Source organism: Anopheles cruzii, chromosome 2, assembly GCF_943734635.1.
Source record: "Anopheles cruzii chromosome 2, idAnoCruzAS_RS32_06, whole genome shotgun sequence".
Lineage (NCBI taxonomy): Eukaryota > Metazoa > Arthropoda > Insecta > Diptera > Culicidae > Anopheles > Anopheles cruzii.
Window position 1 is genome coordinate 21,613,880 of NC_069144.1, and position 27,730 is coordinate 21,641,609.

At 47.8% G+C, this 27,730-nt stretch overlaps 1 protein-coding gene across 1 annotated transcript; it reads right to left on the reverse strand.

Annotated features, from left to right (window-relative positions):
* Nucleotides 1-174: 174 nt before the first annotated feature.
* LOC128268675 (protein gooseberry-neuro) lies at nucleotides 175-27,730 on the reverse strand. The gene is made up of 6 exons (XM_053005848.1): nucleotides 27,667-27,730; nucleotides 24,274-24,587; nucleotides 19,272-19,343; nucleotides 14,989-15,112; nucleotides 624-1,118; nucleotides 175-542 (listed from the first exon to the last, which is right to left on the reverse strand). Exons 1-6 carry the CDS (start codon nucleotides 27,728-27,730, stop codon nucleotides 175-177), a joined length of 1,437 nt encoding a protein of 478 aa, XP_052861808.1.

Sequence of the window (27,730 nt, forward strand, 5' to 3'; positions counted from 1 at the left end):
CACCCCCGTCTCACACACGCACTGTCGTGCCGTCACCGAAGCATCCCAAGCATTAAAGGGAAGGGAAAGAAATAAATATCCGCAACGAAGCGGTGGTTATGGTGGTACGCTTCGTGGGCTCCAAAAACACCATTACAAAAAAGCCGAGCTTCAGGACCGCGCCGCGCCGACCGATCAGGACCAGTACTTGTTGGGGTAGGCGGCGGCGGCCGCTGCCTGCTGCATCGGATGGTACTCCCCGGTACCGGTGCTGGTCACCGTTGGCGGGGCGCAACCGACCAGGTTCGCGGCGTAGGCTTGGCCCGGGTGATGCGGTGGGTACGATTGACTCCAGGGCGTCTCATGCGGGGCCACGACGGGCGCTGTCGGTGCCGCCGCCGTGGGCACCTTGGCGTAGCTCTCGGCCACACCACCTCCTCCACCTCCGCCACCGCCTCCGCCGCCACCGTGGGAGGCCGACGGGCTCAGCTTGATGGAGTTCTCGTGTGCCGGCTTGAGGTACTCTTCGCCCATCATTTTGGTGTACTCTGGTGGTAGGAATTCTGAAAGTGGAACAAAGTTCGCCCGCCGCCAATGAGTGGTGCTGTCCCCTCGTCGCCATCGTCCCCCCTTCCTTTTCTTACCTTGGTTGTTCTGGTGGAAGCCCATGTGGTTGGCGGCGGCGGCGGCCGAAGCAAAGTTCTGGCCCCCGAAGTGGCCGTGCTGGAAGTGGCCGCTCGAGAAGCCGGACGGGCTCTGGGTGACGAACTCGTAGTTGGCGGCCGCCGCCATCTGGTACGACTCCGCGTTGCTCGGGACGCCCGGATGGTGGTGGTGGTGGTACTGGTGGGACATCGGCAGGCTGCCGAGGCCACCGAGCGGCGTGGACATCTGGGCGCCGGCGTGCTTCCGCAGCCGGGCCCGCCGATTGCTGAACCACACCTGGATGCGGGCCTCGGTCAGGTTGGTGTTGGACGCGAGCTCCTCCCGAGTGTAAACGTCCGGGTACTGCGTCCGCTGGAACGCCTTCTCCAGCGCCTCCAGCTGCTCCCCGGTGAAGGTGGTCCGCGAGCGGCGCTGCTTCCGCTTCAGCAGTATCCCCGGCTCCGACTCCGTGTCACTCGAGTCCGAGCCCCGTCCTGGTGTTGGTGGTGGAGCATGCCCGAGCATGGAACGAGCGAGAAGACGGACGGACGACAAAAATAGGTTCCAAATTAGTTACGCGGATGGTCGCGGATGGCTGCGCTGTTTGCTCGCCGGTCTAATATGGCGTGTAATTGAAATCTGTTCACAAACCGGGCCGCGCCGGAACCGGCCCGTCAGCCAGCCAGATGTCAACATCGGTTGGCGGTCGGTCGAGAAAGTTCGGTAGGGAAATGGCTCTCATTTCCGTTCCGCGCCGGTACGCCCGCCATGGCGAAAGTGCCGACGGAGCACGCAGACCACACGCAAGTGCCACCGCCCGCGCCCGGCGTATGTTGAGCGTTACCGGTGGCCAACATCTGAAATCGGCCACCACCGGCAAACGGTGGCAACTCGCATTTCCCTTCAATTTTGTGTTTTCCTTTTGCTGAACAACTTTTTGGTTACATTTTACGTTCCATCCCCCGCGAGTGCCCTCCCCAGGCGCTGTTTGGACGGAATCCCTGTACTTGGTAGACATCTTGGCGCGTGAAATTAACACCAGTACCTCGGTTGGTGCGAAAGTGTCTCCAGAACGTTTGTGTCAAATAAATTGTTTCTGTCGCGGACGATAACGCGGACATTTATGGGCCGTTCCTCGCTTTGTCGCCCGTGCTGTGTGGTAGGTCACACAGATTTTTGGCTTCGGCCGCGTCCTGTGGCAAAAGGGGGAGACCCGATTCTGGGTCTAAAATGTGCAATAATTCACACCTTTCAGGTGTTCTGGCTTAAAATGTTTACATTATTTAATTGACTTCCAGATCCTATTGCTGAATTTAAATTTTCATTTCTATTTTGAAATTACAGGGCTGGCATTTTACAGTTTTTTTAATATATCTGAACACCCAAGTATTAAACTTTTAGTTGAATGTCTGCCATTTTAGAAAACGAATCGCCTAATAACAGAACAACGTGTTAGAATTAGTTTGATTGAACTATTTGAACTTACTAAAAAGTTGAGGATTTGAAATCACTCATTTTTCCAGCAAAATTTTCTTCAGTGACGGTGCATCTGTACGATATTGTATTTCACTATTAATTGTTGTGTTTAAAGTACAAACTTTATGATAAACAAAATATTTCATAAAACATTACATTTTTCATGCGCTATTTAAGGTTCTTTTTTGAAGACTAGAAAGAAGTAGAAAACTGTAAAGCTTTCTTCGTTTACAATAAGATCTGTGGAGTTTACGGTTCTAATATTATAGCTGATTTTGGGTTGCCACAATAATTTGTTTCAACTCGTTATAGCAATTCGGTTTAAACTACCGCGACGTACAGTTTGTCAGAAAATACTCCATATAAATAACGCCTCTGATGGCTTAGAATCATTTCTAAAAGTCTGGCCACTAACATTCTGATGCCTTATGGTGGCGGCTCCCTACAGAACCACAATGGTTTCAAAATGAAGCATTCTGTGTATAGTTTCAACCTTACCATTTTTGTGATACAAAAACAATTAACAACAAACACAGCCTCCAAAAAGGTCCTTGAAAAACAAATCATAGACCTTCTAGTCAAGTGAAACTGTCAAATTCCTCCACAAATAACGAAAAGCTCTAATGTTGTTGTTTCCTAAAAAACAACGGTTAAACGTTATTCAAAATATGAAAGACTTATTGAAACTTTTTGTACCACCTAGCAGATACTTGCAATTTGTCTGTAGATCACTAAATTTTATGCTGTTGATAGGAAAGCTGTTGTCCCGTTCTCACAGATTAGATTTATGAATAAATTGCATTCAATATGGCACAATGCAGTACACACTGAAACCAAGAGACACGTTGCAGCAGACCGGTCTACTAATTTTGCGAAGCTTCTTTCCGTTGAGAGCAGATTTAAACTGAAAAAATGTACATGATGTTGACGTTTGGGTTCCCGCGTTCCCACAGCTTGAGTTCTATTTAGTCAACATGATTAGTTCGCTTGCTGCATCTGGTTGGCTGGATGGCCCAAGACCCAACCTAAGCTCGTAAAGAGAGGGCTTTCTTAAAGTTATTTCCAAAACGCGCTCGCACTCCGCTCCAAACCTCGCCTGTTGCATGAATGTTTTGCAAAATTCTTTCTCACAGCGAGCACGAGACATTGATTGGCCAGAGCGCTAATGCTCGATGCTCGGGGCCCGGCAAGTTTTGGGGGGTAACAACAGGATGCCTTAAATCAATCGCCCAAAAAGTAATCACAAACCCAGCCAGCCAGTTGTTGTTTGACAGGGCCCCGGCATTAGACTTTCGGGCTGATGTTACAATATTCATAAATTAGACTTAAATAACTCCGCTCGAAATGGGTGCGAGCGGAACACCCGTTCCGTTCATCCTGTGTGTTGTGTCGTTAGTGCCGACCGCCGAGCGGACCGCCTCGGACACTGTTGGGAGCACAGTTGGTTAAAAAGCCATAAAACATGTGCGTCGTTACTAGTGTCCAGTCGGCGGCGGGCAGACCTCAGAGCTCAACGCGGTACCGTCGATGATCCCGACGCCCGCGAGGTTCTTGGTGCGCTAAATTTTGACACTCTCTTATGAAGCTTGCCACGCACGCGGGAGAAAGACCACGGCCATAAAATAGCATTTCCAATTGTCGAACCACTGTCGAAGCATGTCGAGTCGGCCCGTGCGCGGATGAGTCAATCTCGGAACGCTCTCGGAATACTGCCGAGCGGACTGTCGGCCGTGTCGGATCAATCGGGGATCGCCAGACAGCGCGGCGTTCGCGTCCAGCGAAGAATCGGACCGATAGGAGCCATGTTGAAGACGGACGGACGGGCGATCCGCGTGGATGGCTGCCAGCTCCCGAAGAAGAGGAAAAAGCCCAAAGACCAATCCCGCGTGGAGCTCGTGTGATTTCCTTATTTCTTGAGACTCGAGGAGACTGGCAACAGCGAAACAGACACGAAGAAGTACGCATCTCTGGTCCGTCTGGAGGTCTGCTCCAACGGACCGCGGTACGTTCCCCCCTGGGGGCGCTCCAGAGGCTGCAGAATGCAATCTATCCGACCCGACACTGATGAGGTTCTGCGGCATACGGCCTACGATTTTCGGAGATCAACAGTTGTAGTTACTGTTGCTCTCTCTCTCTCTGTCGGGCGACTGGCGGCCGATTGATGGCGAACCGTAAAACAAAACAGGCCATCAAATCCCGGGTCGGCCCGACTCTTGGGCACAGGTGGGCCTTCGCTCTCGGAATGAGTTCATAAAAGTGACGGGGCCGCACTAGCCGTGGGCCAGCACGCTGCTGTACGTCGACTGCACGACAATTCTTGATCTCGGGCCAGGGGACACGGGGACACAGACGGTACTCGTAGCCCAGCAGCTCGCCCTAATAAAGTCCTCCGAAGCACCCACTGCCGGCGACGACGCGGTTTATGTAATTGTTCGGTGCTTCTGTGTCCCGCGCGGGGCAACTGGGGAAGAAAATGAAAGATGGCCGAGTTGATCGCCATCCGTTCCGTGCCTCCGGTATTGTCATTTGAGCGTGTCTAGTAATCCACTGCTCGGAGGCAAAAAAGGATTATGGCACCATGCCGGGTCAGTGACCAATGTTCTCGATGTTTGGAACAACTCTCAGAAGTCAGAAGTGACAGGATCCGTTCGGACGTATTTAGTATTTCTTGGCGTGAGCCCGTGAGCGATCGATACGAACCATTCGGTGAGATGTTTTGTAACACAAGCCATTTCACCGCGCTCTGACATCTTGATCGGAGCATGAAATTAATTACAAACTTATTTCAAACAATTAAATTCCCAATGCCATCCGAGCGCAGACACTTTGTGGTACGCTGGCAGGGTTTTAATGGCTCCACGAACGCTAAGCTAGGCCACTCGGAGCACTCGGATGTAAAATTAAGTACCCTCCAAAAAGTCGTCGTCGTTTCTTCTCTTCTTTTCGCCGGCCGGCCGGGGTGATGTTGGGACTTTGCAAATTTATGCACAACATACACGGGGAACAGCTAGAAGCATAAACGGTGGGTTCAGGGAGAATTTGCGCCACAAAAGGTGTGTGTGTGTGTGCGTGTGTGAAGCATACTGAAGCCAGCATTCCTGAGGAACGATGTACGATGTTGGTGGTAAACTCATTTCTACAGTTCCATGTGGGTGCCTTTAGCCACTGGGCCACGGCAAACGGCTCGGCACGGTGAACAGTGATGGTCAGAAATAGTGCCTCACCGTTCGCAGTTGGCCATTGTGTAAGTTACCGTAATACTGTTGGTTGTAATATTATGTTGGTAACTTATTGGGGAAAAAAACTGTAGGATGTAAACTGAACATTAATTTACAGGTTTTTCTTCTATAATGTTATTAGCATAAAACTATTATTAATTAAAACAGACCGGGCCGTGTTACTATCAACTAAATGTTCTACCTAGAAAGCCATTAGTTAGTAAACCGATGAATTGGAGCAGTGATAAGCCACAATTCGAGTCATGTTCACATCATGATGGTTTGAAAGTACATTTAAAGGTCTATTCATCGTCTGCAAAGGTAGTGTCATAAGACTTCCTCCATGGTAAAAAGAGAGAAATTCCTTTCTCCTATCATCGTATTCTTAACATAATTCAACATTATTAATTTGACAACAGTGTTCAACATTAATTCAATATCGATATTTCAATATCAACGTTTCGCTATCATTCAGTGAATTCATAATTCCTATGTTTATAGAAAGTCTTTCCAATTAAGATAGCAAAAATATAGTTTAATATGAGTTGTTATGAGACGATTGCGATAGTGTCACGTTAGTTCTACTTGAACGATCAATCGCATAGAACTATTCGTACTCCATTGAAATTAGAATTACGTAGTTCAGAAAGCTGTACGACAGTACGTTTTGTCGGATGTAATTCAATCAACTTTATCGAATCGTTTAAGAACATCAAACTGCTCGAACTTAATCGTTTGGTAGTCCAAAGTCAGCAGAACAGTGGCATATCGTCAGCAGGTGGCATCAATTTTAATTGGCGATAAACAATCTTTGTTTCGCATTCTACCTGTAACTGTTGGTGCTTAAAGCAAACCGTTTCCGACACTCACTGAACGCTGAACGCCGAACATTCTCAGGACGTTCAGTGGGCGCCGCACTGTTTCCCAAAGGTCCTAAAGGTGAGCCCACGGCGGCAGGCGGCAGCGTCGGCAGTTGAGTCGTAAACATTCCCGAGAAACAGCAAAGGAAGTCATAATCGGATATCGAATGTCATTTTTCAGTAATCAGTGCAGCGTCAGTCCGGCCGAGCGGACAGCGGAAGTGCGCTGCGTGCGGTGCGGTGCCAGTGAGGATTCCGCCCGAGCGAGCTTAACACCTTCGGCCTTCTCCGTTCTGACCGTTCCCCTCGTTCCGCCCTGCCGTGCGGTGTTGCCGAGTCCGAGCGAGAACAGAGAGCGTCACTCGGTCTGACGGTCTCGGGCTGGCCGACGGAATCGCCTTAATAAATTATAATAAGGCTAAAAGGTTTCGTTTACCAATTTTTCATTTCATTTTTTCGCCGTCAAGCCCCGGCAGGTCGGCAAGGGGTCGGCGAGGGTGCGCGAGTACACACCTTCGAGCCTTCCTTATTTCACTCGGCCCTCGGAGCGCACACAGGTCCGAAGCCTGGGATGAGGCCGCGTTTGAAGTGTACCGCCCGAGGGCTTTATTGGCTTCGGTATCATGTGATCCATTGTGTCGGTTGACACTTGGGCACAATTTTGCGGTATTAGCTGCTGTAAACTCACACTCATTTATTAGTGGGATCCTCCCGATGACTCGATTGTGAAAGGATTCTCCCGTCCGGTGGTCATTTGTTCGGTGTTGGAGGGCCACCGGCGGGTGTAATCTCATTGGCGCGGCACGGATCAAGAAGAGCCGACCAAAGGCCGCGTTGAGTGAGACCGCTTGGAACCCAGAACCGGACCGGTCCGGTCCGAGGGCGCTTCAGGTGTACACTTTGACCCGTGTTTTATTGGCCTAGTTTCCGGTAGGTGTTAGATAGCTGACCGACAGCGGAAGAGGATTAGAATATGTGAGAGGACATCGATCGTCAGGTGGGCGATCGGAAGGTAATGTGACAAAAGATTCGAGAACTGTTAGAATGGAGATGGATGGTGACATTAATTAGTTTAATCTTGTAGAGCGATAAGTACTTTACTTAGGGATTTTGAAGAAATTGATTCTAATGAATTTGAGTTTGACAGATTCGGTAGCATTGAATTTCTTACTCTTAAAACACAGCCTTAACTTTTCCCTTAATGTAAGAGTAAAGTACGAAAAGACTGTTCCGATGGTGAGGCTATGAAACTGTGAATCGAACAATTATCTTAAAATCACTTCTTGTTTGAGCTTTTAATTTTCTTTCCCCTAAGAACGATTCTTTCGAATCTCTTCTTTTTGCCTTATTTTCACAGTAAAATAAAACAACAACTTCTTCAATAGGATAGTAATCAGGATTGTTGTAGTCATTAGTCCTATTGTTATAATAATTGGGATTAAGCTCACCAAATATTTTAATGTGATCAAACTGTCTTAGGCAGTTGCTGCCCTCTTGTGGACAAGGATCACAAATTGAGAAGAACAGTACAGAGTGATCTGAAAATGTTTGGGTGCCTGTAAATGTTCTTTAAAATGTGTCCCGTAAGGACTCATGCTAGTTTTATGTTAGCAATAAGATTTTCGAGCACTTTTTTTGTTACCAATCAACTGTTAATAAATTTACTCCAATAATTGAATGAATATTTGATAGTTGATAGTTTGTATATTATTGGTAAATAAATAGATAAAATATGCGTGTCGACATGTGTGTACATCGGAACATAATTTTTTTTTGAGAAAGTATTGAAGTATTGAAATTGGAATATTTTTCAAACTGAAGCCAATTGAAATGGTTTTAAATTTAGTTTTTTCTTTCATAGCCTTAAAACTTATCTCAAATTGAAATTAGTTACACATGAGAGATCCCAAAACACACTCAAATAGCATGCTAACGTAGCCCAGTTCAGAAATTAAATCAAACATTTGTAATAGGTTTCAGGAGTCTAAGTCATGCTCAGTTAATTATGTGTTACGTGTAAGGTCCTAATTTAATGAAAACTAAGCACGGCAACAGGTTAGCGCCACAAAATGATTGGCCAATGCTTTTTCCCATCTTCGTTAATCGGAACCCGCATGCCGGTTCCAAGAGAACCGCCCCGGCCAACGGCACGTCATGTGGTAAATGATCTCACACCCTCGGCTCGGCCGGGCTCAAAGGATGCGGCCACGGTCAGCACAGGAAATAGGTGGCAAAAAACACATAACACCTCCGGACGAAAAATGGGATCACCAAAACTACTACTCGGGTTATCGTGAGCGGCGAGCCGAAAAGAGCAAAACTTAATTCCATTACCAAAGCCGGACCCACAAAACCGGAAAACGAATCCGAATCGGATCGGGAAACAAAAAAAAAACGGGCCGATGCCGGACTAAGCACGATGAGCGTTGAGACTGATAGGTGAATCGATCCTGTCGTCCTGTCAGGATCATCAATCGAGAACCGCCCCTCGGGGGCTCCGGGTCTGGCTATCAGAATCCCGCTCTGACGTCCGGATCTGGATCGCGCACATTGTTTGATTTTGAGCTTGGCGGCAGGAACAAAGCCGGCCGCAGCGTGTCCCTGTTTGAGCAGCACCAGGACTCTGATCCTGATCCGCCCTAACCTAACAGCACATTTGCTTCTTTTTTTAATTAAAGTTCTACGTTCAACTCACTCGTATGCTCATTAATAAATGTAATCTAATTTTTTTAATTCATTCAGCGACTGCAGTGTGCCTGAAGTTGAACTCGGTTGCGCCGAAAGAACAGGTATTTCGGTGCCGGAAGGTGCCTAGAGGTCCTGCCGGTTTACCGCTATTCCTCTGATACTGCAGGTGCCGGTGGCTATTGAAATTGCTCTTACTCTCTCTCTCTGTGTCGGAAAGATTAATGACCGAACGCTTACTCGTCGAATCGCTCGATAACCGCCGATCGCGCGGAAGGTGTTGGGTTGTGATAAATTCTCACCCATACCGGCACAAAACTAAAACATCATCAACGAGGAGCTTCCACAAGAAGCCTTGTCAAGAAGGCAGCTCTGCTCCGTTTCTTCTTCGTTTGGCTCCAGAGGACAGAAAGACCTGTTCACCGCACACACACACACAGGATTGCCGGCATCGCCGACATCAAAAAGACACAAATTTGTAGCAAAGCCCTGCGCTCTCTAGCCCCCTTTTTATCCGGTGGTACTGTTCGTGTTTTGTACTATTCAGGTCTTTTTTGCTCCTAAATGACAAGTGATTTGTTTGCCCCGCACAGTGGGAACGGCCGCGCCGGCAACCCGGTGAAGGTCTTTCGGCTGGCGGCAGGGCCTCGGGGAAACGAAAACCCGACCAAACATGAAACGAAAATCATGTTGCCGCCTGCGCCGCCGCCGGTCACATTTCGCCGGTCTGGGAGGCTCACCCGAGACCGCGGGAGAGGATGATGACCAGAAAATGAATCATTTCTTGGGCCTTGGGTGTTTTGCACACTTCATTCTCTCGGCGATGTGTTTGACTTTCACACGTCCCTAGAGTGGTGTCGCCCCTAGCTCCTGTGGGAGCTAGGCAAGGCCCCGTTCGGGGTCCACAACATAATTGTGATCATCTTGACATTGGCCCACAATCGCTCGCAGGAGTGATCGAATTTTGCGGCAAACGGCAAACGACCAAACACACACAGACCAGGAGGCAAGGATACCAGGACGGATCCTTTCGGACCGGGGTCCTTTAATCCTGGGTTTGGCCGCAAAAATGGCCCCGCCGAACAATGGCACAATTGACGGTGGATGAAAATATTTTCAATTCGTTGTTGTATGTCGCCCTTGCTTTGTGTTGCTGCGCACTTGACGCATTCTGTCGGTAGTTTTTGAAGGTACCGATGATGATGACGACGATTTTTCTTGGAGAACTTAGGTAAGATATGCCGCGTTCTGTGGGACGCACAGGTTTGCTATGATGCAATTGATGGATGCAGCAACAACAACAGTTTTTCCATGCAGAAATAAAGTCAGAAAATATGATGATTTTAGAATAGCACAGGCAACTAGGGATCGAGCTAAACTAGGAAAAGGCTAATGCTTTTGCCAAACACTTGTGTCCTACGTTTTACAACCGTTTTCTGTCATTAGTCCTGTCCATCCCATAGCTTGGAAATGTATGGATCACGAAGAAAATGCTGTACCCATTGCATTGTAAGCATATTGCTGATGGATGTTAGTGAAGCGAAGTGTTAGTGAAGCCCAAAAATCGTGGCAAACCCCCGAGAAAGGTTGAAATATTGCATGAAGCATTAGCAGCCGAACATAATGTGTGGTCTAGTATGATCTTATGCGTAAAACCGGTTTGCTCTCCGTTTACCGTTTGGCGGTCGTATTTGGTGCTTAAGTCAGTCCTCATACGGTACCAGCCGGGGAAGGTAATGCCGAACGCATAATTAACCGAAGCTTCAACTCGCAATGCGCGAGTCGAGGTGGCTAAACCACGGACCTCCCAGCGAAACGGTATCCTTAACGGTTCCCGCGGGCCACACTTTTCACCATCAACTGCAACATGCACGGTATACGTTACAGGGCGTGTCCTTTCTTTCCGCTAGATTTGGTTGCCGAGGACGAGCTTGCACCACAAAACCGCCGCCGTCGTCGCCATACCGTCTCACGTTACCGTCCAGAACTGGGCCACCGAAGTGTGGCGGGACCATGGCGCAGCGCACGGATCGGAAGAAGCCGAGAACCCTCTGCACCTTCGACGGGGCTCCGGGTGTCATCGGCGGCCACATTGGTGGCAGCGGCGTCGCTGTCGGCAGCACATCAAAGGCTTCACACGTTGCCGCCGGGATGGAGAAATTGGAAAATGATGTTGTACGACAACCTTTTAATTGTTGTCACTGTTCCCGGGTGGCTTTTCTGTCCGTTTTTTTCGTTGCCAAGGACGCGACGCAGAAGATCATCGCGTCTCTACGCCGGTGCTGGTGCTGATCGGAGACAGTGAGCATATAGGACGAGAAAAAGGGCCACTAGGAATGGAATCCCACAAATCATCCCCTCGAAAGCGGAAACCATTTCTAGAAGAGAGAGAGAGAGAGAGACAGTGCCGACAAATTTTAAGAAGACGGGAGTGGGTCGCCCGGCAGCGACGTGGGAATCTGAGCCGACCGCCGTTTAGGGGTTAAGTCGTCGGCATCTCCTCGTCTCCAATGGGTCATCGGTAGAGATCGATTGGTCTAATTCTTCGTATCGTATTTTCCTTTTCTTTTTCGCCACAATGACCACCACAATGAACCGGACAGGACACTGTCGGGACAATGGCGGAATGGCGAGTGTTTGTCAGCAGGGACTGCTACCGGGCGACGGTCGGAGATCAAAACACCGACACGTATTGATTAATGTCAACTCGAATGTAGCTGCTTTCATGTAAATGCGAGCAAAGTAGAAATAATTTGTTAACACATTGGAAAAACTTCCCATACCCAGCAGATAATAACGAACTGAGGAAAGATGCTGTGCAAGTACCATTATCAACTGAATTAGAATTTTTATCAACTAAGTATATCGTTCGACAGTTATATCGACAGAAAGGAAAGGTTATAAGAGACTCTTATTTGACGACACTGATTTGAAATTTATAATTGGTTTAATGGCTAAACTATTGTTTTTAGAATTCTTGTAACCACTTGTTTCATCTCTTAAACATCTGGGCAGCATCTTTGTTGGCCAATTCTTTTAATTTAGCTACTTTATCTAACGCAACTGTTTTATTCAACAACTTCAACAATCGAAGATTTGCCTCTGGTAAAATATCTTATTGAATTACTTGAAATGAACCAACAGGCTTAACACCAGGATTCATTGCATTTTACAATCTATAGAATTAAGGAACGATGAGTTCGTATTATCCAGCCGCAATGTTTGATCATTAAATTGGAACTTAATCACCAACAAGCTTCACCGTGTGCTTTTGCAATCATGCAATGCTTTTGATTTCGTATATTTTAATTCCTCTTTAATTACTTATTGTTTATTTAAGTGCCTTCAATGTTTCTTTGGATAAATCCCCGTAACGACGGTTGACTGCGTATCAGCCACTTTGTGTATAATTCTGTAAAAGCCAGTAGGGGCAGCCCTTCTCGAGCTTTTCTTGAGATGTGCACTGTGTATATTCGAGCAGGGGTATATAAATAAAACCTCTGGAAAGAGTCCCTGAAAGAAACTCGAAACAATGCGCGCCATGTTGGCAAACACTCCCGATTGTTTGCTGATGATTTGTTTATCCGGCAGCATTCGGAAAAGCACTCTCAGCGGGATTATAACAGTTGACGGGGAGCCTTCCTTCCTTTCGCTTCTTCGCACCTGCACCGACCGCTTTGCGAAAGCAGCCGGCGAGCAGCGATGTCCTTGCTCCACGTGTCCTCCATAGAACACCTCTCGACCACTGACCGAGCGTGGGCAGCCGGGATTTGCCGTGCGAAATGGCAACGTCCTTGACCAGCGCAACCACTGCGCTGTGTGGTGAACTTCCGACCTGAAACTACGTCACTTCCGGACGTCCTGCGGCCGCTCGGCAGGTTGCCCCGGCTAACCCCCGGCCGAGCGGTATTTCCGTGCACCTATTTCCCCCGCTCCTCTAAACTGTTGCGAGAAATCAGGAGCTTCCGTCGCCCCACAAACAATGCGGATCGATTTGTCGTTATGCTAAAATGGACCGCCGGTGTTCATTCAAAAAACGACAAAGTCAGGACAGTTCCTGCTCCGGTCGGTCCGGGACGGTCAAAAGTGCGCAACGGGAGTGCCAGGACACAAAGCAGGCAGCAGGCACTACACGGGCACATGCTGCATAAATTTCACGCTACGAATGTCCTGCAACATTGGTCCCGCAGTGCTCGGACGACTCCGCTATGAAGGGGACTTTGCCTTTGTGCGTTCCTAACCCTTCAAAAAACGGAGCTGAACCAGAGCGACCGAGCAGGAGCTCTTACATGTTGCCGCCATTTTGCATCAATGAACGGGGCAGCTGGATAAAGTTTGAAAGGCTACATTAAAAAACAAAAAGAATGGCACCGAAAACACAAATGTCACAACAATTACTCAGCGCACTCAGCTGGCTGTCGGTTGGCTTCGCCGGCCAAGATGCTTTCGACATCTGGGCGGCCACATTTCATTCACTAGGTACCGGAGCACCGGAAAAGCTGCACCATCAAAGGAGCGTGCGGTCTTGTGGCCCGTTGCGTTACAGTTTCCAAGGGAATTTCGGTCAATCGGAACGCATTTACTGGCCGGCACTTTCGTTCCGAGGCTGATTGAAGTGCACTGGCTTTGTAGCAAATTCGACAACCGCTTTGAATACGTCGCTCAAGTCCGTTTGTAATTACTTCTCGCCCTGGCGATGGTTAAGTGAAACGGCAAATGTTGCCGTGTTCTAGAAAGACCGACATACTCCAGATAAGTTGCGGATGCAAGTTTTGGTCACATACCAGACCGTGTGGTCTGACATGTTAGAGCACTGTACGTTCTAATTCGTTGACCATTACAAATTTTCAACTTTCTTATGCTGTCCTCCTTGACAGTTTGGCTACAGTGTTAATTCCTCTGCATATTGTAAAAAGTAACAGGTATGCTTTGCCTACCTTCAGGCGCAATTCAGGATTTTTAAGTTAATTTCGCAACACTCAAAAATTAAATAATTACAGTCCCGAAATTATATCCAGAGTTTCTGCCATTGAATACGTCGCTTGTTCACATTGACAATACTTATTATTACACTGTCCTTTCAATTTAATTTTACTCCGTATTCCTGTTTCGAGGTACAATCTTCTACGTCATTTTTATATTGCCCCTTTTTGTATCACATTAGCACATAAACTCTATCAACTGTGTCATTGTCAGCCGGGAGAGATACAGAACCGAACTCGAGAACGTTAATAAAACGCGAGCCAATGGATTAAGCTCAGCTGTCGCTCCGCCGTAACGTGTGACATTGAGAAACAACAAACGTGGCAAAAGCGTTGTTTGCAAAAAAAAAACCATCTCGACACTGCTTGCATGGCGTTACCAGGACAGAAAAACTGCACTACCGTGCCCAGAACGCGCTGAATCGGCTAGTGGACTTTAGTATATCTATTTCGTGCCGGCGGACCGCCGAGTCCGAAATGTCATCTCACAAATATGAAGCCTCTCATCATCGGCGCATGCTGACGACGGACGGAACGGCTAAGGACAGGGCAAAACCGGCCGCGCTAGTTTTCGGGGACTACGGATTATCAAGGCGGTGTGGCGTGCTGGTGATGGCTCTACTTGTAGCGTTTGCAGCGGATCCGATGAAGTCGTACGGGATCCAACGGGTCCAGTCGTCGGCCCGGGTGTCACTTGCCGGCGAGCCGGCATGTTAGGGTCTCTGACAGCCCCAGACACCCGTCAGACGATGCACATACTCGCATCATGCATCATCGTGCGGTTGGCTTGCTCGGCTAATTATGGCAACCATGGCCGTTGGAGCACCACTGATCAAAGTGCCGATTGAGCCCAAGTCACCAAGTGTTCAACCATTCCATGCTTTGCTATTTTCCCATTTAACGCGCGTGTTGATTTGATTGCTTTGTTTCAAAAGCATTATTTTAATCAAGTTGAATTTGTGTTTCGCAATCAATTTAATTTTTTAACTTATTTACGTTCCATGCCATTCCTAACAACCGTACTTTATTCGATTAGGCTTTTGCTAATTTTTTGCCATGTTTGTTCTTTTCGTCCCCTGTTTTAGCGAGGTTTTGCCCTTTTCTTTTTTCTTCGTTTATCTACACCCCGATGCCGTGACTTACCGCCCAAAATTCCGTGTATGCTGTAATCCTTCCGCCCATCGTCGTCTTTGCGGCTTCCCTCGATACCGCCACCGCGTAATAGCCGGCTGATCGATGACACGCTGGGCGGATCCGTGACTCCTTCCTGGAAGTGAAAAGAAAAACAACGGAAGGAAAATGAAACATTCCAACACATCCAGCCATTAAAACAATCGCCCGTGAGTAAGCCATTGTGGAACGTCAGCGAAGCAGGAGGACCCCGAAAAAAACTCCAAACGCCCGGTTCGGAAAAGGGTCCAGAGGCTGCCAGAGTTTGTCAGTCCATTTGGCACGTTCTATTTGGTTCTCATTAAACGGCGTTTTGTGTCTGTTTCAAACGCGTTTCCGCTTTCTCGGTTTCGTCTACTTTACGCGTCGCAATGCTGCCTGCCTATTGGTTTCTATCTATCCCTCAGGTCAGGTGTTAACATTCGCCGCGGTTCCGTTCTGCCATTCGCTTTCGATGCGTTCTTTCCTTTTCTCTCTCTTGATCGGGTTGGTTGGCGTTGGGGGGAAGGAAAACCGATACGACTCGTAAATTTGTGGGTGCTAAACCTTTTCACAGCTTCTAATTAAATTTTCCCACTTCTATTACACTCACGCACGCTCGACGGCCGGGCCTCCTCGCTATGCTTTAGCGGCTCTAGCGGTTGGCCGGTGGTGGGTTTTGTTGTTTCCGTTTTGTGTATCTCTATCTCTCTGTGTGCCAATGATGACCGGTTTTATGAGCCTTATTTGCTGTAGCAGTTAATATCTCATTTCCATTGACTTCCATTGACCGGGACCGGACACGGCTCCGGTGTGTTGGTTTGATTCCCCATTCTTGGTTGAGGTGGATGATTTTAAGTTTCACGTTCTTTTCGCTTTGGCGGAACACGCCCTTTCCGTTTATTGATACCATAAATTGAACCAAAGGAAATACTTGTGCGCTCTCGCGGGCAGTTTGCATTGTTTGAAGAACTGATTTTCCTTTGACACCTTTTGGGGTGATGTTTGACGGAAGGACTGCTTCACGATCAGACACAAACAGCTAGGGCAGTATTCATTCAAAAACTGCCAATTCGGTGAAGCTACCCCTAAGGTGGGATCCGTTTAGCAACTACTAAGGACCCTTTTGGGAAAACTTCCATCGACGGCACAACTTTCACCGTCGTTAGGCCTTATCGTCGAGAAAAACATCTTCGAGCCAGCACTCGAAGAAAGGGCTGAAGTGTTAACCGGCACGCGGGTATGCTCATAGCTCCGGAACACCTGTCACCCCGAGCGGACCCCACAGAATAACCCACAGTCCCCGCAGCATCCCCAGCTGACACTGATGGGGTTCTTCACTTCGCTCCGTGTGTTTTTTTTCAATTAAATTTCTCACCGAGTCACGTTGATGACCGTCATCACGCCGTGCCCGGTTCGCGGTCGCACGCCACATATCGAACCGAGGCCGAGCCATCGGCATAATCGGGTCGGCCGGTCTGGGCTCTGGTATGCCGGTAAAAATTCAAATCAAATTTTCAGAAAAGAAATTGACCGACACTTTTGTGGTCGCCCGCTGTGGTCTCGTGGCTTCGAAAAGCGCGGGCCCCCGAAAATCGGGACCCGTCAAAGGCTCGTGCTCGTTGCGCTTTCATCCTTCCGCCCTCCGGGTCGGCCGTTAATTAAATGATGATCATGATAACACCTTCACCGAGCCGCCGTTCGAAAACAGGCAATCAGATCGGACCGGTTGAGCGGTTTTCCTGGCGGACGAAAATGAAAATGGTGGTCCACGCGGCATTAGATTCGAGAGAGTGAGAGACAGAACGAATTAAATGAGTTTGTAAAGGTTGCAGCTCCAGTTTCAGCAGCGCCACTTTGTTTCTCTTCAAAAACGGCAATTTTTTTGGTCCTCGCGATGATTGATGAAATCAACAGGTTGTGCTCGAAGAGGATGTGCTCGGTTCAAGGCCGCCAAACACCGCGCCCGGACGTCCAGAAGGATGCATTTCACACGATCCTTTTGATCCACGCTTCGATCGAACAAAAGGGCTCAAGATAGTTGTAACCTTTTTTTTTTGGGGGGTTTTCTAATGGAAAACTATGGAAATCTTTGGCGTAGCTGGTGGACAAAAGAAACCGAGGCAGGTTAGGCCGGAAATGGAAAGTGTAATGCGTTCGGTTGTTTCTGTAGTACTGTTCCGTGTATCGTTCTGAGCTCTCTCTGAATAATCTGAGGAACGTTTATTGGTCAGAATGTTATCAACCGTTGACTATCAATATAAATAATATATAGAAATGCTTTTTAACATTATGAAAGTGTAGTTTTTGTATCTCGAGAATTTAATTTTAGACAGAAGCTTAGTAGAGCAACAAATTTAAGCAAGAATGAACTGAAAATATTAAAACATTAAACAATTTATTCATTCTCTCCTGTAAGCGAAATATGGAAATTTGCCACTTCGACATGTTCCTTGATAAATAGAGAGCAAAAAAACATGAAAAAAGATAAAATGGGTAAACAATAGAAATATTACAAAAATCAAATTGATCGAAATGCAAAACAAACAATGTTCGGCAAAAAGTTTACTATTAAAACAAATTGAACAGGAATAAAAAACACACTTAAAAACACATTTATAGAACTGTGCTTCAGTGACACTGAAAGTATCCAAGAGTCGTACCATATGTTTTCGAAGCCAATCGGGGAGTAATTAGCCCGTTCGATGGTTCCTTTCGCTCGCCACCATCGACAGCCGGTAATTTTCCATTTAGAACCAGGCCTTTGAACGTCGACTGGAGAAACATTGCCACATCTCCCAATCGCTGATCTCCTCGGATCCGGTACGCGAGCTGGTCCGGACCGTCATATTTTTCGCCTTTCATGCCGCCAAAAAGTCGAACCGACTTCATTTCATTCGTCAATCATCCGATCTGTCCGATGATGGGCTGCTAAAGACTTAATCATACGGTTCGGTTCTGTGGTTCTCGGAAGAGGAGAATGATAATTGCTTAATATCTCGGAACGCGGCGGCGTGGCGTGGGCGAGAATGCATTCTGATGTTCCCGAGCGTGCCCCGGCGGTAAATCGGAGGTGCATCGGTGCAGGTGCAGCTGAGCAGGAGACACTTTGGATGGGCGCGAAGAGCCTTGGGGAAAAAGAAGGAACCCACAAGGAAGAAACTGCCTAAAAACCATTGACGTGTGTGAGGAGGGCCGCTTTTAGGGACACGCGAACGTCGCCGTGATTCGTCGCTTGGCTGGCCGAAAGCACATGGCAGCAGCTCGAAGAAACAGCTCGAAGGAGGAGAGTCGGAACGCGTGGCAGACAATCGCAATCAAAGCAGGGATTAGTCCGGTCGCGACTTGGAGAAGGCCTCACTGGGTTGACGTAGAACATTGTTTTGAGCTCAACTGGATATTTGCTTTTTTTGAGATTATTCATTAACTATTATACAGAATAATGGAACAATATCCATCGTTACGATACTAATACTAATGGATACTGTATAACTGATTGAGGTATTATTGCATAACATATCATTGAGTCGCATCGCCAAAGGAGTTGGTTCTGTGGCCACCACCGTAGTGGGGGATTAATTGACCTAACGATGCTCAACACACACACTGGGTGACCCACACACAATGCTGCTTTCGTTCTCGTTCAAAAGAATTTGGCTAACACTTGGATGCCCGAATAATCCAAAACGCTTGACACCACGGAGTGTGCGATTATTGCAATAAATATCAATTCTGACAGCTCAGGAGGCAGCTCTTGGTTCTTTTCAATGCTGTGCTGCTTCGTCCAACGTCGTCTCCTCCACAAACACACACACTCGCATGATGCGTGCATTTCTGTGTGAAGTACGGGTATCCACGTGCCCGATATTGGAGCACAGGCAATGTGAGAAGCAGAGTCTTTGAAGATTCCGCAACGCCACGCCGCGACGGACTTGACATGCGTAACGCTCTGTAACGAAGCAAACGCCTTTACCGGGTTTCCGACAAAAGCCTGTCAGTTCGTCGGTAAATAAAATAACTTTGTTTCGCGACGCCTCATTAATCGAGATCAGCGCCGTGCCCCGATACCGATATGACCGATGTCCGGCGGTGTGCCCGATCGGTCGCGTCTCCGAGAGATTGTCACCAAGAGGGGGGGACCAAGATTCAGGTTGAGTGATCAATTTAGTCCAGTGAATGGCGAATCAGCCTAGAGGAATCGCCCCCTTGTGGGTACATTGACCTTCCGAGCATCGGCAAAGGTAGCAGTAAGGAGTAAAGGAGCTTAGGACATTTACCTGCCGGTAGCCAACATCGGGCCCCAGTTGACCAGGATGCCTATTATCGCAGTGTTCGTCCGGGCCGGCAGTCTAAAATGAGTAGAAGAGCAGAAAGGAGAACGTTCTATTCCACGATCCGTATGTTTGTTTGTGTGTGAGTTGTTGTTTTCTTAGTTTCCTAAAAGTTTATTGTTATGGGGGTTTACTATTCTTCCCGAGTTCCAGAGTTTTCTTTTTCCTCCCCGGCTCAGAAGTCGTCTAGAACTTCTTCGGAGCTACTGGCACCGCCGGGGCCCCTATCAATGTCGCCCGGGCGCGCGTGATTGACATGACAGTTGAGAAAATACCTATCTCAAACCCTGTTTCAGACTCGGGCGATCAGATCAGGGCACCTTTAACTCCCATTTTAAACCGACGGCACCCGAACGCTCGTTCGCGTTTGATGTCCCCGGCTTCCGAAGACGTCAACCGTCCGTGGCGTTCCCGTTGACGCTTACTGGTTTTTCTATCGGGCTCCGATCGGGGTGATAGGAAAACAAATTCGCCTTAATCGGATCATAATCGGTGGTGTAATTTCTCGCGTCCACGAACTGCCACTCGATGAGTAGCGAGAAAACTCCGCCTCCACTGGAGCTGGCTGGAGGTCACCTGGACAGATTATGAAATCGATCGGCAGACGCGGATCGGCGGGGCCATTCACGTTGGGGCAGCACGTTTGGGGCGCGTCATCGATTCATTCATTAGCCGCACCACGGACCTCTCGGACCTGAATGGGCTCCGCTCAGGAATGTTCCCCCGGGACCGGAGCCAGCGGACGCAAAAAAAAGCCGAGAAGCCAAGAGATTAAAAGAAGTCCCGGAATGGGTCCACTTTCGGTTGCCGGGCGAGGGAACCTGCCATGCCAATAGGACTTCACGATCGAATCGATACGATCGGTAAGGAATAGGAAATATAATCTGCTTACCGCGGTGGTGGCAGCTCCGGCATCCCACGACTGCCGACTAGATTTTGGGCGATCGACGAACCACTTAAAGCGTGTTAGCTGGGCGTTCGCTCCCGGGCTACCGGGATCAATCAGAGCCAGCCAGCAGCGGCCGCGCCCAACACCATTAGGTACCTCCCGGGCAACAATTGGGATGTGTACACTCTCAAACAACCCGTGACTAAAGTTCGGCCTCGCTACCGGAATTTTTCACCTGGACACGCCACAGGCCACCGGTCGTCCCTGGAAGCTGTGGACGTTGGTAGGTTCATTCACCAGACGGGCGAGATGGGTGCGCCCGTGATGAGTCATGGTAGTAGATTGAAGTTCCATTGTTGGTGCGCTTTTCTGGTTGTAAAATAAATGATGTTTACTGCAAGCAGTAGCAGACACGGTGGCGTTGTCGCTCGTCCGCGATCGATTGATCGAACTTCTTCGATTCTTCGACTGACTGACGAAAAGATCGCCTCGCGAACGTCGTCGCTCGTCAGAGACTCTCCGCGTCCGCAACTCTGACGCCTCTCTCGACACCGGGTCCAACAGTTCATTATTGGGCCTCGGAGCCCTTCCTGGCCTGGCCGAGTGTTGATGAGATTTTTCGTCGTTACCGCGCCGCCAATGTGCGGCGATCCTCAAGATCGTCCTCCCGGTTTGACCTCCTCGCGCTGCTGCTTTTCGGGGCTTCCCCAGGCTCCGCTAGCACGAGAGCCCAGCAGCAGCGGCAGCCGGACGAGGTTTTACAACTATTGAAACCAACCTGTGCCGGACCGGACTATTCATCACCGGCGGCCGAAAAGTCATTAGCGGTATCTGGGAAGGGGAAAGGCCCAGGACGCGGTGGTGGTGGATTTGTGGTGCACCCGAGCAAATTAACACTCCAAAATGATTCCTAATTTCGGATCGCCGCCGCCGGCCTGCTTGCCAGCCAGCCGTACCTTGGCGGACACGTAGCGGAAGCCTGAGCCTGAGTTTGATTGAACGAGACGAGTACGTACGAGCCGCCACCGTCGAAGATGATCCTCCGACCGGCGAGAATTAGCTGAACGCGGGGAGCCACTCCAGGTGATTGCCAGCTGGGTGTGCGAGTGCCCAACTCGCAGCTCATCAGCCCAGCCACCCCGGCCACCTGAGAAACGTTCGACAAAACCGGGAGCCGGCCAGGGTTTGATCCGGAAAAAATGGATTGAACCACCCTTTGGGCTTTGTTGGGTGCAAAGCGATTGCCGCCGGTGTGGCCATTATCGCGCCCGGGACGCGGAGCTGGTCTTTTCCAAATTCCAACAGCGTGCTGCCCCTATGCTCGGTGCCATTTATGCTGCGCACGATATTTAATATCGCAACGGAGCTGGTACCGACACTCCGGCCGGTGAGCGGAGCGAGAGATTGAAAGCTTGGCCGAGGCCCCCAACTGACGACTTCATTGCGCGGGTCTTTTGGCGGATCTTTGGCCTTGGTTCACAGCAGCGGCCTCGGAGTTGTTCAAACAACACTAGGGCGCAAACTGTTGGTAAATCCACTTGGGTGTAGAGACGATTTCTCAAATATTTTACATAGATTGTCATGACAATGACATTTGCCGGTGACAGTTGCTTAAACAGCCGGGCCGAAAGGTCATTTCTGTGTGAAGGTGGCCAACAACGACTGACATTTTGCCATTTATGCGTACATAGGGATGAGAAGGATAACCAAGTCTTAAAATATTCAAGCTAATCTAAATCGATCGAGAGAGATAATGAGGCAAGGCAAGGTCTTTCTAACTCAGCATTCGGTTTCATCAACATTGCCCGATTTGCTTGAAAAATGTTTTTTGTTCTTAAAAGAAACCGATTTCAGAGCATACTCGCTAAATGTATATGCTAAATGAGCTACATTATATGCACAAGTGTTATGCAGTTGCTACCGATGTGAAAATGTTATTATTATTTTATAATTATCTACCAGTAAAACAATGTTTAGTCATGCATTTGGATTAAACAACGTTAGTCGGGTCGTTTGATAGTATATTGTATGTTGGAATTGTTTCAATTGGGCAGATTAACAGAAGTAAGTGGTTTTATTAGAATTCGTTTCAAAAGACTTAAACAACATATCCCGTTTAGGGTCGCCTTGGATAACTCGCCACCCGCCGGAAGAGCACATCTCAAATTTTATTAGGTTTATTAGACTTAATGACAACAAATTGTTTAGAAGAGTGTGGTTATAGGCAATTCACTTGCCTGATCTTTTCACTTGTCTACGCCGATGCCGAATTTTAATACATTTGCTTCAAGTCCACCGTGTTACATTCGGTAATTAGAGCGAAACATTTCGATAAGACACACGTGAAATCACAGGACTCCCTTTCGACGCACATTTTGTTCTATGGTAAATCGAACATCAAAAGAAAAGGAACGATTCTGAAACGGAAGACCAAACTGGTCAAACACTGTCAGCTTGGAACAATACCGTCTTGGTTGAGAAAGTTCTTCGAGAAAACTCTATTCATTGGTTGTGAGTTGCAATGTTGATTACAAAGTTTAGAGCAATTAAAAGGAGCAAAACATAAGAATCATATTGATTGTTTAATCTGAGCAAAGTTACGGTGATCAACCTCCAATTGGCTCCAGAGTAAAACAAACTAGTTTGTCTAGTTTATAAACTCGATTATGAAATTTTATGGGCATAATTCTCGTATTTTCACTTCTAGCCGTAGCGAGTCCTTGTTCATGGAACATTTTCTAATACATCCAATAGCAGTAGATCTCTTTTCTAGTATGTTCCAATAAAAGAGGACCATTACGTGGACTACGTGGCACCAAAATGACGCAAATTGAAACAGCGCCTATGAGGCACATTTTTGAAGTATTGAAATATATAGATTGGAAAAATCAAGCAATAGAAATAGGATCAAATCGGCGTTTGTGTGTGTGTGTGTGTGTGTGTGTAGATGAAAGGAAAAGAATGGCTTCTCCACCGCACACTTTCTGGAGATAATCAATCATCAAACATGAATAGGACCACGAAGGAGGTGAGTTTTTGGGGTCCGTGTGGCGTAGAACGCCGTGGCACCTCTCAATAAAAACACGCCCGATACCCGATATGTTGCCTCCCTTCGCCTCCGTGGGGCGACCAGTTCTAGAAACCCATCCGAAGGTTTCGAAGGCCGATGAAGAGATGATCGTGGTGGGCTAGCAGCGACATTGTGCAATTACTTGCGCCCTAGTCGCCCGTCGCCCTATCGTAATTGAAAGCAAGTTCGCTTTCGGTGCGCGGGTTCTGGTGGGGTTCGGTCCGTTGCAGCATGACCGTCGCGTTTAACAACCCCACCATCATCACCATCATCGTTGGCAGCGCACACACGTGTGCGCAGAGAAACTCCGCTCCGAAAGACATGTACATCAGGCTAATTATGTCAGAGTGACTGGCAAGTTCGGCTACGGACGCCGGTGGCCGACGAAACAATAGGCTGCCACAATACGAGGTGCGAAGTACGAAGCCAGTAGCACACGGATCGCGTGGCCCGGCGATGGAAAAATGAAACCATTTCCTGCCGAGAACAAAATGGAGTAGAAACCGACCAACGGCGCGAAGAAAACGCTTGCCAACGCATTTGCCCGATCATCGTTCGCCGTCGGAACGTGGCCAAGCCAAGCCAAGTGGTGTCAAGGGTTTTCTTTCGCTGTTTCCCGTGATGGAATTCCCAACCACGCTGTGGACCAGAATTGGCCAGAATCATTCAACGTTCTGCCGGCAACATTTTTGACAAACCTGTCAAATCCCACCGGCAACCTCCGGTATCGGAGGCTCTTGCTAACGTTCGATAGTTCCGTATTGTTAAAGTGTTTGTAGAATAATGTTTCCTTGTGTAATGAAGGCACCGATTGCTTCGCTTTCGATTGAAAGGCCACCCGTGGAGTCGGGACACCCACCCCGCCCAGAAGAACGGCTCCATCCCGGCGAGGCTTAACCCAGAATCAATCTCAACTTCAAACACTCTGCGCCCATCAGGTAGACGGCCGAATAGACAGCCGTACCAGCCCCGGAGCACCCGGCACGTACCTTGATCAGCTTCTCGCGGATCTCCCAGCTGAAGATGCCCGGGTTCATCTTCTTCATCTCCTCGATGCGGGCCTCCACTTCCGGCGTGGCCACCTTTGGCTTCGAGCCGCCGATTACGCCGGGACGAATCGAACCGGTTTCCTGGTAGCGGTTGAGGATCTTCGACACGCACCCGTGGGAGACGCGCAGCTGGCGCGAGATGACGCAAGGTCGCACCCCGGACGCGGCCATTTCGACAATTTTCAGCCGAATGTGGTTCGGGAGTGGCCGCCCGTTGATAAAAACGCCACCCAGCTGGTTCACACGGCCTTGACCTGTGTTAGAGAGAGAGAGTAAGAGAAAGAGAGAGACAATTAGAGAGTTATCATTTATATGTTTCGAGTGAGTCACAATCTGAGTTGACGCCGAACGGCACTAAGTCAAGGACTACTTAGACGCATAGGGATAAAAAGTACGCAATAAGTATAAAATAAATATTAGCGTCAATGATCGTTAGACCAATATGCATACAAAAAGGAGTGACAATTGTAGCACTAATTATATGTCGAACAAGATTAAATTTAATAGTAGGATAAACGAAGTGATAACAAACGATAAAAGCAAACGATGAAAAACATGAAAAATGAAAGCAACAATCCAATTGAAAGGAAACAATAAATAAAAATAAAAATAGCAAAAGAATGAGTAAACAAACATTCCGAAGCATAGTGCCGACTACCAACAGTTAAAACCGAGAACGACAAACGATACTGTGACTAACGACAACAAGGGTAGTAAATAAGGTTATATTTAGTATCCATGCATAGAGCTACACCTATCTTACAATTACGTAAACAGAGTGTGACAATGGCACACTCTTCAAGTCGTTTCGTCAACAGGTTTGTTACTAAAACCGTCCCAACGCTGGATGTCATTCTAACCTAGGGCGAGATGAGCGAATGCGAATGCTAAAAAAATTCCAGTCACGTATCGCGAGTGACCAAAACGATCACTGTAAACACCGGTCGAAGAACCGTGTGGCATGTGCACAATGGTTGGTGGTCTAACGTGCCTGACCATGCCTCGGATTGGGGACCATTTTGAGTAATTAGCATCAGGCGGCTCATGATAAGGCGCCGTCGAAGCACCTCCGTTACGTGACCACCAGGGGCCAGTAGTATCTATCGGGGACAAGCTTATCCCTTAAATGTCTAGATTACACCCAAGTGCACCTGTAACTATTGTTTCTTGTTGATTTAATTTAAATTACACAGTTTGCCTTCAGTCATTCCTATCGATAGATTATTACTTATTGTTGATTGTATAATTTTTTTTTGATATTCTTCATTTATTTTAGGACTGGTCGCTAAACGAAGGTGGTAAAGATAGTAGAAAGATAAGGTATTTGAGTTATCTTCTCATTGATTGCTCATTAAATAAACAAGAGTAACTTTTAACATAAGTTTATGTATAATTAACTCAATAATTAATTAGTTAATAACACTAATACGGAGAGGACCAGGCACCCTCAGCGCATGACGATTTAATCACTTCCTTTGGAAATAGAATGAAGAGGGAACAATGTGCGCTAACGCATATTCCAAAACCCGAAACATCATCTCCCGGCGGGAACAGTTGTTTCGATCCGACGCAACAACCCACAACATAAAAGCTCAAAACCATTAGCAAAGCGTGCGTGCATTGGTGCATAATTTTCAGCTGTCTTTACGCCCGTCGTGAAGAAAATGAGAAAATCCCCCGCCGCCCGAGAACGAAAAGTGCCGATGGCAATGTGCGCCATTGTGACCCGCCATTGCATCGCGATGCCCATCAACCGAGAGGAAGCAGAGTGTCGGTCGGTCGGTCGGTCTGTTGGAGTCGAGATCCGGATCCGATATTCCGGGAGCTACCGATCGAAAGGGCCATCGTCGGCCCGTCGATCAGATCGACGGACTGGCCGGAGAAAAACATCTGGCCGGAGCGTGAAAAATTCCGATTTTCCGGTTTTCCATTTCTTCTCGCCCCCGTGTGTGTGTGATGGAGGTGGTCCGGGGCGTCGGGGCTCTATTCGTCGGAATTCAGGTATGGCTAATTTGTGGACCATATGCTGTACGACGTGGCGTAGCGTGGCGTGTGGAAGAAGCTGCACCACGGAGCGCAGACCGGGGTCCTGGAGGCCATCGACGGGAAGGCGAGAATGTGCGGTCAGTTGGAGCGAGGTTAGCGAGGATCGTCCTCCGGGACCGGTACCGTGTCTTCCACGGTTGATTTTCGCTTCGACACTTTCGGCCGGCCGACCTGATGCCATCAGCTGGCACGGGGGGCACACACTGAGCCGACAATCGGCCCGATTAAGCGTGCGATGTCCATTATGTCCTTCACGATCACCGGTGTGGATGGTTACGCTTGTCTGCTTAAGACCGAACCGTTCGATCGGCCGACAACAATGAGTGTGCCGGCTCCGGATCCTCGGTGTGCGGTGTCTGGCTCTGTTTTACTATTGTTTTTTTTCTGTCTCTCTTTGTTTTGCCATTCAAATGCTGCGTTCTTAGGGGTGGTGAAAAATTTGGTGATTTATTTAAATGTTTCTCTTCGATGTCAGGCCGGTTGGTGCTACAAATAGGTGTGAAGGTGCGATCGTGTGGCATTTAGAGAATTTTAATGCTTGCGAGACCATCTCCAAACAGCTGGTCGTTTTTCGCTAATGTTGATTGAAGAATACAGAATATAAATGAACTAGAGAGTAGTTACATCTATTAAATTACCATCCACTATTTACACTTGGTCTATCGTCAATAAGGTGTAAACTCAATAATAGAACTTCAATATAAAAAGTGTAGTTCTTTACTGCTCTGTCCGAGTACTAAAAGTTTATTATCATTGCCTCATTGCCTTCATGACCACACATAATACATTGAGTTTTGGTTATTTTATTATCTCCATGAGGTCGTTGCTAAAATTAGTTGTTTAATTCTTGTTATCCACTCAAACTAACAGGTTTCCTAGTATTCTGAGATTGTAATTCAAGACAATAACTTGTAAAACAATCTTTTGATTATTTTGCAATATTACCGCATTATAATTAGCAGTGATTTTGGGCCTGTTTTTAGGACCGATTTTGAAGTCTTTTCAAGTTTAGTTTTGTTATTTATCATTACAAATCATTGTTATTTATCATTTGTCTTACTTTTCACCTATCCCTATTTTCAAAGCATTTCACTAGCTTCCTTTCTTAATTGCCAATGGCTGCACAATCATAGGGAGATAATGATCAGCATGAACACAGCAAATGGACCAATAAACACCGAACTTATCATTTATCAGAACATAAACTGCTGATAAGCAGCAATTTCCACGGGGAATTAGTTACTAATTAAACAAGTAAAATGTCGCTAAGTTCAATTCGTCACCTACCTTGGAATGGATACCCACTGAACAGCGGTCGCATGTTTAGCGAATTCGCACCGGACATATCCAT

Excerpts from the sequence above, each read along its gene's own strand:
- LOC128268675 (XM_053005848.1), bottom strand. The coding sequence starts at position 27,730 with ATGGATATGTCCGGTGCGAATTCGCTAAACATGCGACCGCTGTTCAGT. Across the intron at positions 1,119-14,988 it reads CATACACGGAATTTTGGGCG|GACGGGGCTCGGACTCGAGT; the intron begins GTAAGTCACGGC and ends CACCAACACCAG. Across the intron at positions 543-623 it reads CTTCCACCAGAACAACCAAG|AATTCCTACCACCAGAGTAC; the intron begins GTAAGAAAAGGA and ends TTCCACTTTCAG.